At 36.0% G+C, this 13,825-nt stretch overlaps 4 protein-coding genes across 4 annotated transcripts in view; all 4 read left to right on the top strand.

Annotated features, from left to right (window-relative positions):
* The first annotated feature begins 589 nt into the window (after positions 1-589).
* On the top strand, positions 590-2,409 carry LOC131173087 (probable LRR receptor-like serine/threonine-protein kinase At3g47570). The gene has a single exon (XM_058134738.1). It carries the CDS (start codon positions 590-592, stop codon positions 1,652-1,654), a length of 1,065 nt encoding a protein of 354 aa, XP_057990721.1. The 3' UTR covers positions 1,655-2,409.
* A 2,248-nt stretch (positions 2,410-4,657) lies between these two features.
* LOC110666963 (putative receptor-like protein kinase At3g47110) lies at positions 4,658-8,172 on the top strand. Its single transcript, XM_021827651.2, has 2 exons — positions 4,658-7,401; positions 7,621-8,172. The coding sequence occupies exons 1-2, from the start codon at positions 4,692-4,694 to the stop codon at positions 8,028-8,030; spliced, it is 3,120 nt and encodes a 1,039-aa protein (XP_021683343.2). The 5' UTR covers positions 4,658-4,691; the 3' UTR covers positions 8,031-8,172.
* Positions 8,173-9,523: 1,351 nt separating this feature from the next.
* Positions 9,524-10,634, top strand: LOC131173086 (putative receptor-like protein kinase At3g47110). The gene is made up of 3 exons (XM_058134737.1): positions 9,524-10,265; positions 10,382-10,456; positions 10,579-10,634. The coding sequence occupies exons 1-3, from the start codon at positions 9,524-9,526 to the stop codon at positions 10,632-10,634; spliced, it is 873 nt and encodes a 290-aa protein (XP_057990720.1).
* Positions 10,635-11,732: 1,098 nt separating this feature from the next.
* Positions 11,733-13,825, top strand: part of LOC131173085 (putative receptor-like protein kinase At3g47110) — a 153,509-nt gene continuing 151,416 nt past the window's right edge. Inside the window, exons 1-2 of the mRNA XM_058134736.1 lie at positions 11,733-11,844; positions 11,984-12,170. Of these exons, the coding sequence (XP_057990719.1) occupies positions 11,733-11,844; positions 11,984-12,170 (299 nt within the window). The remainder of the gene's footprint in view (positions 11,845-11,983; positions 12,171-13,825) is intronic.

The following is a 13,825-nucleotide window of genomic DNA, read 5'->3' as shown; positions in this document are numbered from 1 at the left end:
TTGCATTGGGATTCTACCCAGAAGTTTCTACTATTGGGAAATTGCAAATTCTTTGAATTTTGCAATTGAAATTCTTTTTTGCAATTTGTTACTTGAAATTCTTTCGTTGGAACTCTGCTCATAAGTTTTTATTGTTGAGAAATTAAAATTCTTCTGTTAAAATTTTGCAATTTGTTGGAAAATTTCAATTATGCAATTTGCAAATATACTCCCTTCTTTACATTGAAATTCTTCAATTTATTGTTGAGTTTGAATTTATTTAAAGAAATTTATTTCTCATTAGACCATCTTCCTCATAATTGAAAATATTGTGTTGTCGAGTCTACACGTTGGGGTAATGAACTTGCAATGCCATTGTTCCAAGTCTACAAGCTATAATAATAATAATAATAATAAGTCTCAACTCTTCTTCGTTACAAGTTGACAACTTGGCTTCTCAATTATATAACAATCTCTATCTTTACCACTTGTTAATTCTCAAAATAATAAAAAAAAGGGAAGTATTAATTCATTAGATGTCACAGAGAACAAACTATATGGGGAAATTCCTAAGACAATAGGTGATTGTTCTAGGCTAGAAATCCTTAACATGCAGGGTAACTTCCTGCAAGGACCCATTCCCTCATCTTTTGATTCTTTGAGAGGTCTTCAACGAATAGATCTATCCAGAAACTTGTCAGGAAATATTCCAAATGAGTTGGAGAAACTTATCTTCTTGCAATATTTGAATCTTTCTTTCAATAATTTTGAGGGTGAGGTACCAAAAACAGGAGTTTTCAGCAACACAAGTTCATTTTCGCTTGTTGGAAATAGAAATATTTGTGGGGGTAGCCCTGAATTGCAGCTGCCAGCATGCATTGTCAATGAAGAAAAACACAGAAGACCTTCCACTGTCATAATCCTCATCACAACCATCAGTTCATTTCTTTTAGTCGTGATAGTGACCTCCTTATGTCTTTTCTATCGGCGAAAGTCAAGAAAGAGTCCAATTTTCTCACCCTTTACAGTGGATAAGGTTCCTCAAATTTCATTCAGGGAACTCTTGAAAGCAACTGGTGGATTCTCTTCAGAAAACTTAATTGGACAAGGCAGTTTTGGCTCGGTATATAAAGGAAGTCTTGATCGGCAGGGTGAATGTTTCGTTGCTGTAAAGGTACTCAACCTTCAGCAACATGGACCTTCCAAGAGCTTCATTGCTGAGTGCAAAGCACTGAAAAACATCCGGCACCGGAATCTTGTTAAAATCTTGACGTACTGCTCCAGCATTGATTTTAAAGGAAATGATTTCAAAGCTCTAGTGTTTACATTCATGGAAAATGGCAGTTTGGAAATGTGGTTGCATCCAGAGGAAAATGGTTATAGTCAGATGAAGAGATTAAACTTTCTCCAAAGACTATGCATTGCCATGGATGTAGCTTCTGCATTGCATCATCTTCATAACCATTGTGAAACGCAAATCATTCATTGTGACTTGAAGCCAAGCAATATTCTCCTTGACAATGACATGACTGCTTATGTTAGTGACTTTGGATTAGCAAGGCTCATTTCTGAAAGCACCAGCAATCCTTCTCAAAGCCAAAATTTCTCAATGGGAATAAAGGGAACAATTGGCTACATGGCTCCACGTAATATTCTCCACACTACTTTCTCCTAGTTAAATTACTACATGAATCAGCATGGCAAGGCATATGCCGGATAAGGGGGAAAAACATTCTGTGACCCCTGCACTTTGCTTGCATTAAGCCCCTGATCTTTTGTTGCTCTACATTAAGCCCTCAAGCTTTTTTTTTAAATTCATTGCAAATATTAAAGATGAATCCCAGCAGGCTCTTTTATAGATATATAGAATTGTAAAGTTATAGTCTTGATCACATTTTAATAGAATGGGAGATATATGAATTGCAGAATATGGAGTAGGCAGCAATGTGACAACTTATGGAGATGTGTATAGCTTTGGAATACTTTTGCTAGAGATGTTCACAGGAAGGAGACCAACTCATGATGTTTTTATAGATGGTTTAGATCTCCACAATTTTGTCAAGGCTAAGCTCCCAGGACAAGTCATGCAGGTTGTGGATCCCACTTTATTCACTCCAAGAGAAGTGGAGGCAGCAGAAAATATGGATGATGATGAAAGTATTGAAGATAGTGTACAAGAGTGTGTTGTATCAGTCCTTCAAATTGGAGTTGCATGCTCCGCAAAAGTGCCACAAGATCGAATGAATATGAGGGATGTAACAAGCAAACTAAATGCTATCAAGGTTTCTTTCACAGGGTCCAGGGACTAGGTTAATAAGGATTTGATATATTTCAGAAGCTCAGCTTTCAGAAAAATGAGTTATAGAGACTCAGAAAGTAGCCGTTTTTCTAGTTCACAAAAAAATAATTCAAGCTTTTTCCTTTTTTTTTTCCATAATTGTTCATCTCATTTGTGAACTTTCGCATTGACACTCTAATTATTCTTCTCTTTTAAACTCAAGCTCAGAAGTGGGGATGCTTGATTTGATTAATACAACAGCCATCAGGAACTTGGGATAATGGAGTTGAACTTCATAATCTTTCTACACCCTGTTACTTCTTATTTATGTGCTCCTCAAAGAATGTGATCAGTTAATCAATCAACTAATGACTAATAACTATGCTAGCTCAGTGGTAGTAGCATATATGTTAAACCAGGGAGACCTAAGTTGAACTCCCCATATATGCAATAAATAAAAAAATGAATAATGACAAATAACTATGCTAATTATTTATATAATTACCTAATGCCACTAAAGCTAGCATTAAGTGATCAAGTTTAATTAGCAGACACTAAGTGTATAATAGCACTTGTATAACAGAACATTATGCAGGTCTAAGAAACTATTTCAATGATTTAGCGATTTCATGGAAATTCAATCATTTCATTGTAAGATTTGAATGTTGAATCTGTTTCTTTATACTATACAATACTTTGAGCAAGTGGGCACATTATTGGAATGAATTAGATTTTGTAGCTACCTCTCTATCATATGGAGCAAGTTTTTGGTGAGTAGTGTGTGAATGATCTTTGATTATTGAAAAAGTAAACAGAGATGCCTTTCCTCTTCTTGTCACATATGACCATGCATCTTCCATACGCATGAATGCAAGCCAGACAGGAACCAAAAAATTCATGATAGGAATGAAATTTAACAGTTATGCTAAACAAATCTAAATAACTTTCAAGCCCTATGCATGGTGGTTCTTGTCTTAAGAATAAGCGCGATTACTGTAACATCCTTCACTTGGGACAATTCCCACATCCATGAGAAATAAAAAAAAAAAAAAGGTTAATTGTTAATTTTAGCCCAAATATCAAATATAATTTGGATTAATCATTTTGGGTTCAATAGTTTATGGCCTGAAAGTTATTTGAATCAATTAAAGTAACAGTGTTACAATTTATACCAAAGCCATTATGGATCAGAAAATTTGTGAAGCTACACGTGGTAAGATACAATGTGGAGCTGCTCAAGACACTTCCAACTACAATAGCTAAAGGTCCAATCCTTGCTAAGCAATTATATCCAACATATCGCAACAAATTTTGCACAATGCCAGTATAAGTTGGATAGAGACATTGCAAAATTAAGTGCGAGAGATTGTAATATCCAAACTTGAGACAATGTATGAAATAGATAAATTAATGAGTTTATATAACCTTAGTCCAATTACTAAGTTATACTTCGGTTAACTATTCTGGACCCAATAATTTAGGTTAATTTTCAATCTCAAATTATTTCGCATAAAATCATTAATTGAAATTATTTCTAGTAGTTGGGTATAGAGAACATAAACGCTAACAATTCCATTCCATCAACATGGGATATTACATAAACATTTTGTCAACATTTGCTAATAATAGAATCTTACTTTGTGGCCGTCACAAAGTCAAAGTCAATACTCAAGTTCTTTACGTTAGCGACATAGTATTAACTGTCTTTGCAGTAGTCGTTGTCTTCTTATAACAATCTTTATGGTTCCTCGTCCACCGCACTACCTTACATCTTAGACGCGTGGTGTGAAGAATTTTTAAATAACACATAAATATGTAAAATTTATATATTTAATAAATAAATTATATTATATATTTTTTATTTTAAATATATAATAAATTTAATTTAAATAAAAAAATTTATTAATAATATATTAATTATTAGACTAAATCACATATTTAAAGTAAATAAAAAAAATTACTTATTTTAATGAAAAATTATATAATTTAATTAATTAATTAATTATATAATTTTTCATTAAATTTTATAATTTTTTATTAAATTATAAAATTAAATATATTTTGTTATCCTCTTATAAATAAGTAAAATCGCGCACTCAAATATTTTGTTTATTAAAATGTTTTTGTATTTATATTTTTTATAATTAGATAAATAAAAATTCACTAATATCCTGATTTGTCTTCTTTGTATTATTGAGGCACACATGTATTGTGCAATCTCAGTAATGTTAGTAACTCCACAAAGTGTGTTTGATGAGCGAACCCCAAGAATAAGTAATTTGTCTTTTTTTTTTCTTTCTCAAAAGTCCTTTTCGTTTATAAATGTTCTTGTAGCTACCACCATGAGTTGGCTTCTTATAATAATGTCTATTATTAATTCTCTTATCTATCACAGATTTTCATACCACATTTTCATCCTCGTAAAAGAAAAAAAATGGAACTTATAGGCGCAAGCTTAGCAGCGGTATGGCTTTCTTCAATCCAGCATTTTCATGTGTTATTCTTAATTTCTGTAACCATGCTCTGCTTCCAACCTGCTGTTTGTCTCACTAAATTGGGAAATGAGACTGATAGGCTTGCTCTTCTGGAATTCAAATACAAGATAAGCAATGATCCGAATGGCATCTTCAGCTCATGGAATGACTCTGTCCACTTCTGCAAATGGGAAGGAGTTACTTGTGGCCCCAAACATCAGAGAGTTACGTCTCTAAATCTGCAGGGGTTGAGCTTGTCAGGGAACATATCTCCATATACAGGGAACCTCACCTTCTTGAGGTTCCTCAGCCTTGGTGACAATAGATTCCATGGAGAAATTCCTCAAGAAGTTGGTCACCTCTTCAGATTGAGATATCTCAACCTGACGAATAACCCATTGAGGGGTGAAATTCCAGGTAACATCGGCAATTGTTCAGAGCTCAGGGTTGTAAGTTTGGTTAATAACAACCTAGAGGGAAAAATACCTTCTGAGCTAGGCTCCTTAAGGAAGCTTGTGATTCTTTTCTTTGATAAAAATAGTCTCACGGGAGAGATCCCACATTCCCTTGGAAATCTTTCATCCCTCCAAAAGATTCGTTTAACTTACAATCATTTGCAGGGAAAGATTCCAACTGAATTGGGACACTTAACAAGCTTAACTTTGCTTGAGCTCGGAGTCAATAATCTGAGTGGTACAATACCTCCTACCCTTTACAATATCTCATCCATCAGTGCCATTGGTACAACATATAATCATTTAAGTGGCAGTCTCCCCGCAAACATTGGCCTAACTCTTCCTAACCTGCAACAACTGCTCTTAGCTGAAAATGGATTTTATGGAACTATCCCAGAATCATTGGCCAACGCTTCTCAGCTTTGGCTTATTGACATATCTACCAACAGTTTCACGGGACCAGTTCCGACTAATCTGGGAAATCTCAAGGGTCTTGAACAGCTTCATGTGGAGTTCAATTTCTTCGGCAGCAACACAAGTCAAGATTTGAGTTTTTTACCATCTCTGGCCAACTGCAGCCGTCTACAACAACTATATTTTGATGGAAACAATATTGGTGGTACATTATCTAGCTCCATTGGCAATCTCTCTACCCTTGTTCAACTAGGCCTAGGACGAAATCCAATATCAGGAACAATCCCAGAAGAGGTAGGGAATCTTGTGAATTTGTTTCGATTAGATATGGATGGAAACCTTTTGACAGGTAGCATTCCCATTTCTCTTGGAAAGATTCAAAAGCTGGAAAGGCTAACCTTAAATGACAATATACTTTCTGGAAAAATCCCAGTATCCCTGGGTAACATCACCAAAATGTATTGGCTTCATTTAGCAGGAAACAAATTAGAAGGAAATATAACCCCAAGTCTTGGAAGCTGCAAAAATCTTCGTTTCCTGGATGTATCAAGAAATAAGCTCACGGGCATCATACCCAAACAAATCCTTGGACTTTCTTCTCTATCAGAAACTCTTAACTTATCACAGAACTCATTTACAGGTCCCTTACAGTTAGAAGTTGGCAACTTGAAAAGTATCAATGCATTAGATGTCTCAGAGAACAAACTCTATGGGGAAATTCCTAGGACAATTGGTGATTGTTCTAGGCTAGAAATCATTAACATGCAGGGTAACTTCCTGCAAGGAGCCATTCCCTCATCTTTTAATTCTTTGAGAGGTCTCCAACGAATAGATCTGTCCAGAAACCACTTGTCAGGAAATATTCCTAATGAGTTAGAGAAGCTTATCTTCTTGCGATATTTAAATCTTTCAAACAATAATTTTGAGGGTGAGGTACCAAAAATGGGAGTTTTCAGCAACGCAAGTGCATTTTCACTCGTTGGAAATAGGAATCTTTGCGGAGGTATCCCTGAGTTGCAGCTGCCAGCATGCCTCGTCAAGGAAGAAAAACACAGAAGGCCTTCCATTGTCATAATCCTCACCACAACCATCAGTTCATTTCTGTTTGTCGCGATATTGACGTCCTTGTGTGTTTACTATAGACGGAAGTCGAAAAAAAGTACCATTTTTTCAACTTTTTCAGTGGATAAGCTTCCTCAAATTTCATTCAAGGAACTCTTGCAAGCAACTGGCGGATTCTCTTCAGAAAACTTAATTGGACAAGGAAGTTTTGGCTCAGTATATAAAGGAAGTCTTGATCACCAGGGGAAATGTTTTGTCGCGGTAAAGGTACTCAACCTTCAGCAACATGGAGCTTCCAAGAGTTTCATTGCCGAGTGCAAAGCATTGAAAAACATCCGGCACAGGAATCTTGTTAAAATCTTGACGTACTGCTCCAGCATTGATTTTAAAGGCAATGATTTCAAAGCTCTGGTGTTTACATTCATGGAAAATGGTAGTTTGGAAATGTGGTTGCATCCAGAGGAAAATGGTTATAGTCAGACAAGGAAATTAAACTTTCTTCAAAGACTATGCATTGCCCTTGATGTGGCTTCTGCCTTGCATTATCTTCATGACCATTGTGAGACACCGATTGTTCATTGTGACTTGAAGCCAAGCAATATTCTTCTTGACACTGACATGACTGCTCATGTTGGTGACTTTGGATTAGCAAGGCTCCTTTCTCAAAGCAACAAAAATCCTTTTCAAAGCCAAAGTTTCTCAACTGGGATAAAGGGAACAATTGGCTACATGGCTCCAGGTAACGCTTTCCAAACTTCTTCGATAAATTACTACATTTATCAGCATGACATATGCAGGATTAAGCCCCTGAACTTTCATTGCTGCACATTAAGCCCTCAAGCTTTTATTAAAATTCGCACAAAATATTTAAGATGGATCCCAGATTCTTTTACAGATAGAATTGTAACTGCATAGTCTTGATCATATTTTAATAGAATTGCAGATGTGTGAAATGCAGAATATGGAGTAGGCAGCAGTGTGACAACTTACGGAGATGTGTATAGCTTTGGAATACTCTTGCTAGAGATGTTCACAGGAAAGAGACCAACTCATGATGTTTTTACAAATGGCTTAGATCTCCACAACTTTGTTAAGGCTAAGGTCCCAGGACAAGTCATGCAGGTTGTGGATCCCACGTTATTCACTCCAAGAATAGTGGGGGCAGCTACAGCAGCTGCAGCAGCAGAAAATATGGATGATGATGAAACTATTGAAGATAGTATACAAGAATGTATTGTATCAGTCCTTCAAATTGGACTTGCATGCTCTATAGAAGTGCCAAAAGATCGAATGAATATGAAAGACGTAACAAGCAAACTAAATGCCATCAAGGATGCTTTCGTTCATAGAGACCAGAAACAAGTTTAGCATGGATTTGATATATTGCAGAAGCGCAGCTTCTGCAATGAGATGTAGAGCCCCAGAAAATAGCAGTTTTTCCATTTCACATAAAAAGAATTAAAGAATGTTTAACTTCATAATCTTTCTACACCGTATTACTTCTTATTTATATGATTCTCAAAGAATTTAGCTAGTTAATCAACCAACTAATGACTAATAACTGTGCTAATTCAATATAATTACCCAATGCCACTGTGGCCAGCATTAAGTCAAGTTAACATTGCAGGCACTATGTGTATAATAGCACTTCTATAACAGAACATTATGCAGGTCTACGAAATGACTTCTACAGATATATACCACACTTCTCACCCATAATTACACAAAAATTTCATCTGCTCATCATAATATCTCCATCCAATGGAAATGGAATTTCCGTTCAAAGAAAAAGAGAAATATAATTTATAACCAAATCTTTTTGCAATTCCAAAATGCACACATTCTAACAATGGACAAATAGGAAATTATTAGGCCTAATGACAAGTAAAATAAAATATAATTAATGAACGTAATAGTGGCATATAAAAAGCTACAGTTACAAGCATATAATCATGAATACCAAACAAATTACTATGGGAAAAATAACCTCAACTGAAGAGAAAAAGCCTATATATAAATCTAAAACCATTATAAACATCCCTCATCACATCTCGAAAGTTATAGCCAAAAATGTATTCAGAGATGATGAACAAGATTTTCCATAAATATCAACAAGATATGTTCTTAAAATTTAACATATTTTTTCAACATTTTTTTTTAATATTTTTATTCCACTTTTCAGATATTATATCCTTATTATTTGTTCTAGTTATATATAATTACCTAATGCCACTATAGTCAGCATTAAGTCAAGTAATTAATTAATTATAGCAAGCACCAAGTGTATAATAGCACTTGTATAATAGAACATTATACAGGCATAAGAAATTAATTCTATAGATATATAACCCACTTCTCACCCTTAATTCAGCACAAGAAATTTCATTCTGTTTATCATAATATATCCATCCAATAGAAATGGAATTTCAGTGAGAGAGAGAGAGAGAGAAAGAGGGAGAGAGAAACATAATTTACACCATTGGGAATTCCAAAGTAAATGTTTTAATAGTGGGGTGGTTTTTTTTTTTTCATTTTATTTTACAGGAACGCCCTAGTTAATCAACAAACTGATAAGAGCACTAATTCTGGCCCTGGTTCATATGTCAAGACTAATTTCATTATAGCCTATAATCATTATATCTAGCACTAACCGCATTTGACCTTGTACAAAAGATAATGCACCAATGGATCATTAACAAATGTTTACCATTGCTCATTCAGACATATAAAACACTGCTTACCCATAATACTTGACATTTCATCTGTGCACAATCAATCCAATAGAAATGGAACTTCCCACCATACACTTAGCAAACCTTTGGACTTCAATTCTTCATGTTCATTTCATTTTCTTGATCTCTATGAGCATACAATTGTTGCAACCTGCCAATTCTCTCAGTAAAAAGGGAAATGAGACCGACAGACTTGCACTTCTGCAGTTCAAAGCCAAGATTGGCAATGATCCATATGGAATCTTGAACTCCTGGAAAGACTCTGTCAACTTCTGCTCATGGCGAGGGGTTGCTTGTGGTCACAAACATCAGAGAGTTGTGTCACTAAATATGCAGGGGCTTAATTTGTCTGGGACCATATCTCCATATATAGGAAATTTCACTTTCTTAAGGTTCCTCAACCTCGTTGACAATAAGTTCTATGGTGAAATTCCCCCAGAAGTTGGTCGCCTATTCAGATTGAGAATTCTTGACCTGTCAAATAACACACTAGGTGGAGAAATTTCACTCAAAATCACCTACTCCTCAGAGCTCAAGGTTTTGAATTTAACAAGAAACAGGCTGGAGGGAAAAATTTCTGCTGAGCTGGGCTCTTTAAAGAAGCTTGTAACACTTAGGCTTGGAACAAATAATCTCACAGGAGAGATCCCACAATCCCTTGGAAACCTTTCCTCTCTCAAGGTCTTTTCTGGAGGCTTTAATAATCTGCACGGAAATATTCCAAGCGAATTGGGGCAATTAACAAGTTCAACCATCTTTGTGATCAACTTCAACAATCTAAGTGGTACAATCCCTCCCAGCCTTTATAATATCTCATCTATCAGTCTCTTTTATACTTCATCAAACCCAGTGGTAGTCTCTATTGAGAGCAGTGAGATTTTTCCTAGATACTTCGGAGCTTAGTTCTTACTGTCATTTTGTCTATTTTTAATGTTATTTTGTTTATTTTGCTGTAAATCAGTTGGCATGTTAGTCAACTTGTGTTAGGTTCAAATCTACTCCTTAAATTGGAGAATGTAACCATGCTTCACCATGTTTTTGTTACTTTAGTAGTTGGAGCAGGTCTGTTATGTACCAAAAAGTGTAAGACTTCTAATATATGAAAAAGATTAATGGAGTCTCTCTTACGCAGCTGTTGAGAGAAGTTTATAAGAAGAATCACTTTCTTCTCTGTTTTTTTCTAGCAATTTTCAGTTCAGAAATTGCAACAAATGGTATCAGAGCTGCTTATGATCTTTAAGGGCTCAAAAGAGAAAAACAAGTAAGAATTCCCGCACTAAAAAAAAAAAAAAAAAAAAAAAAACCTTAAACACGAGAGCTGAGAATGATGGCTTCAAGTGGATATTCTGCTCCACCTCCTCCTGTATTTTCTGGAGAAGGTTACTCTATTTGGGCTGTCAAGATGAAGGCTTATCTTAAAGCCTTTGATCTGTGGGAAGTGATCAAACAGTAGGCAACCAGTGACCTTTGAGGGAGGATCCTACTCTTGCAGATAAAAGCTCATAGTGAGGAGTGTGCTAAAGGTTTTAAGGCCTTGCCATGCATTCATGCTTCGCTTCGAGGTGATTTTCACTGCACTATGGCATGTGAGACAGCAAAGGAAGCTTGGGATTTACTTAAAGCTAAGTTTGAAGGACGTGCACTCTCAAAGCAAATGTCTGTGCTGAATTTAAGGAGGGAATTTGAGGTTTTAAAGATGAAAGAATATGAAACTCTTAAAGAGTATACAGATAGATTAATGACTGGTCAACAAAATTAAGTTGTTGGGTGAAGATTTATCGATAAAAGGGTTGTGGAGAAAGTTCTGTCTTTGAACCCAAAATCTCATCTTTGGAAGATTCAAAGGATTTGAGCAAGATCACCTTACCTGAACTTATAAATTCCTTGCAAGCCATTGAGCAAAGAAGAATTATTAGAGAAGAAGATGCTTCTAAGGAGGCATTTGTTGCCAAACAGAAAGGAAAGCAATTAATGGAGTTAATAAAGATTCAAAAGAGAGAGACAACAAAGGGAAGCAACCTCAAAGTGGAAGTGAAGTCCAAGAAGGGCGATTTCCACCGTCCCGCTTGTAAAAGAATAAATCATCCGAGAAGGATTGTTGGCAAAAGAATCGTGTAAAGCCTATACAATGTCACTATTGCAAAAAAATATGGCCACATTTCAAGAGATTGCAGATTCAAGCAAAGTAAAGCTCAACAACCCACTCAACAAGCAAATTTTACTAATGATTAGTCCAGGTAGTAAGATGATCATTTATTCATGGCTTCACAGTCACTTAAACAAGTAGACAAACTCACATGGATCAGTGATAGTGGTTGTACAAGTCACATGGCTAGAAATGAGGATCTTTTTACTTCTAGACAAATCAGTGAAAACTAAAGTGAAGCTTGGTAAAGGAGAGATGGTCCAGGCTAAAGGCAAAGGTACCATTGCTATGCAGACTATAAAAGGTACCAAATACATTTCTGATGTTCTCTTCATTCCAAGTTTAGATCAAAATCTGTAAAGTGTGGCACAAATGTTGAAAAAGGGATACTCTCTTCTGCTTAAAAATCTTGGTGCTATATTCGCGATTCGAAAATTGTGAAGTTGCTAAGGTTACAATGGTTGAGAATAGTTTTCCATTAATATCTGAAAGCTTGAATCAGCATGTTTATAGTTCAAAGGTTGACGAAACTTGGTTGTGGCATAAGAGATATGGGCATTTTAATCTTGCTTCTCTGAAGTTTATGCAAACTCATAGTATGGTGAGGGATATTCCTACTATAAGTGTCTGGTGAGATTTGTGATAGTTGTCGATGGTAAGCTTCATAAGCAATCTTTTCCAAGTGATTCAATGTGAAGAGCCAAAGAGAAATTAGAGCTAGTGCACACCGATGTTTATGGCCCTATGAGTGTGCCACCCCCGAGTCAAAATAAGTATTTCATCTTGTTTATAGATAATTTAACTAGAATGACTTGGGTGTATTTCATTAGTAGCAAAGCACAAGTATTCAAGTGTTTAAAAATTCAAAGCCTTAGTTTAAAAGCAAAGTGGATGTACAATTAAAACCTTAAGGTCAAATAATGGCAAAGAATATACCTCTGTTGAATTTGAAAAATTTTGTGAAGAGGCTGGAATAGTTCACCTTTTGACTGTACCTTACTCACCACAAAAAGCAGTAATCTGTTTTAGAGAGGAAAATAGAACCATTGTTGAAATGGCTGTGTATGTTGAAGGAGAAGGAGATACCAAAAGAGTTCTTGGTCGAGGCTATTTATACAAAGAACTTATTTATTAAACAGTCGCCTACAAGGTCGGCTTGATGGAACGACACCTATAGAAGCTTGGTTTGGATCAAAACTCGCTAAGCATCTAAAAGTGTTTGGTTCAATCTATATGCATGTTCCTGCTGTTAAAAGAAGTAAACTTGATGACAAGGTCAGCTAGGCATTTTCTTGGGCTATGCACTCAATCCAAAGGTTATAGACTCTACAATGTAAAAATAAAAAAATAGTTGATATGTAGAGATGTTCAATTTGATGAGGATGCTCTTTGAACCGGAATGAGCAAAAGATTATGAAGAAGTATGTCTCAATTTAAAAGGAAAGCTCTTCTAGCATTGAAGAAGGAAGGCCGCTTGAATCTAATGTCACCAAGAAATGGATTATGAAGATAATGAAAAGGTGTAATGGCCCAACCCACTAGTGATATTGTCCACTCGGGCCAAGCCCTCACTGGGCTTTAAAACTCGCCACTAGGGGTTACTTAACCACCAACTTATAAACCCAAAGATCTCTCCCGTGGTTTTGCCAATGTGGAATTTGCCTAGGTGTTACAATCCACCCCTTATGGGACCTGGCCCCGCCATGTTTGCCCCACCATCGCTGAAGGTTGCACCGAGCAAACGATACCACAAAATGTAATGGCCCCCACTAGTGATATTATCCGCTTGTAAGGCCTCACTTCGCTTTAAAACGCCACTAGGGTCACTTAACTAATAACTTATAAACCCAGCATCTCTCCCGTGTTTTGCCGATGTGGGATTTGCCTAGGGTGTTACAAAGGGTGCAGAAGACCAAGCCGCTGTTTGAAATCTGCGAGAGGTGTAATCTGGCTTTTTGGAGCCAATCAACTATCAAGAAGCTTCCTCAATTCATAGAATGGAGGCAAGCAATGGATGCAGAGATTGATGCAATTGAGAGGAATCAAACCTAGGAACTCACTTCAAAACCAAAAGGAAAAATTTAATTGGTTTAAAGTGGATTTTTAGAACCAAGCTTAATCCTCGATGGATCAATTTTCAAACACAAGGCTAGACTAGTTGTGAAAGGCTATGCAATAAGCACTGAGTTGGGATTTTGGAGACACATTTGCTCCTGCAAGGACATGACACCATCAGTTGTTACATTAGCTATGTCACCAAAAAGGGATGGAAAGTGTTTCATTTA

The sequence above is a fragment of the Hevea brasiliensis genome, chromosome 14 (genome assembly GCF_030052815.1).
Source record: "Hevea brasiliensis isolate MT/VB/25A 57/8 chromosome 14, ASM3005281v1, whole genome shotgun sequence".
Taxonomy (NCBI): domain Eukaryota; kingdom Viridiplantae; phylum Streptophyta; class Magnoliopsida; order Malpighiales; family Euphorbiaceae; genus Hevea; species Hevea brasiliensis.
Note: the sequence above shows the minus strand (reverse complement) of the source record. Positions and strands in the feature narration are given on the sequence as shown.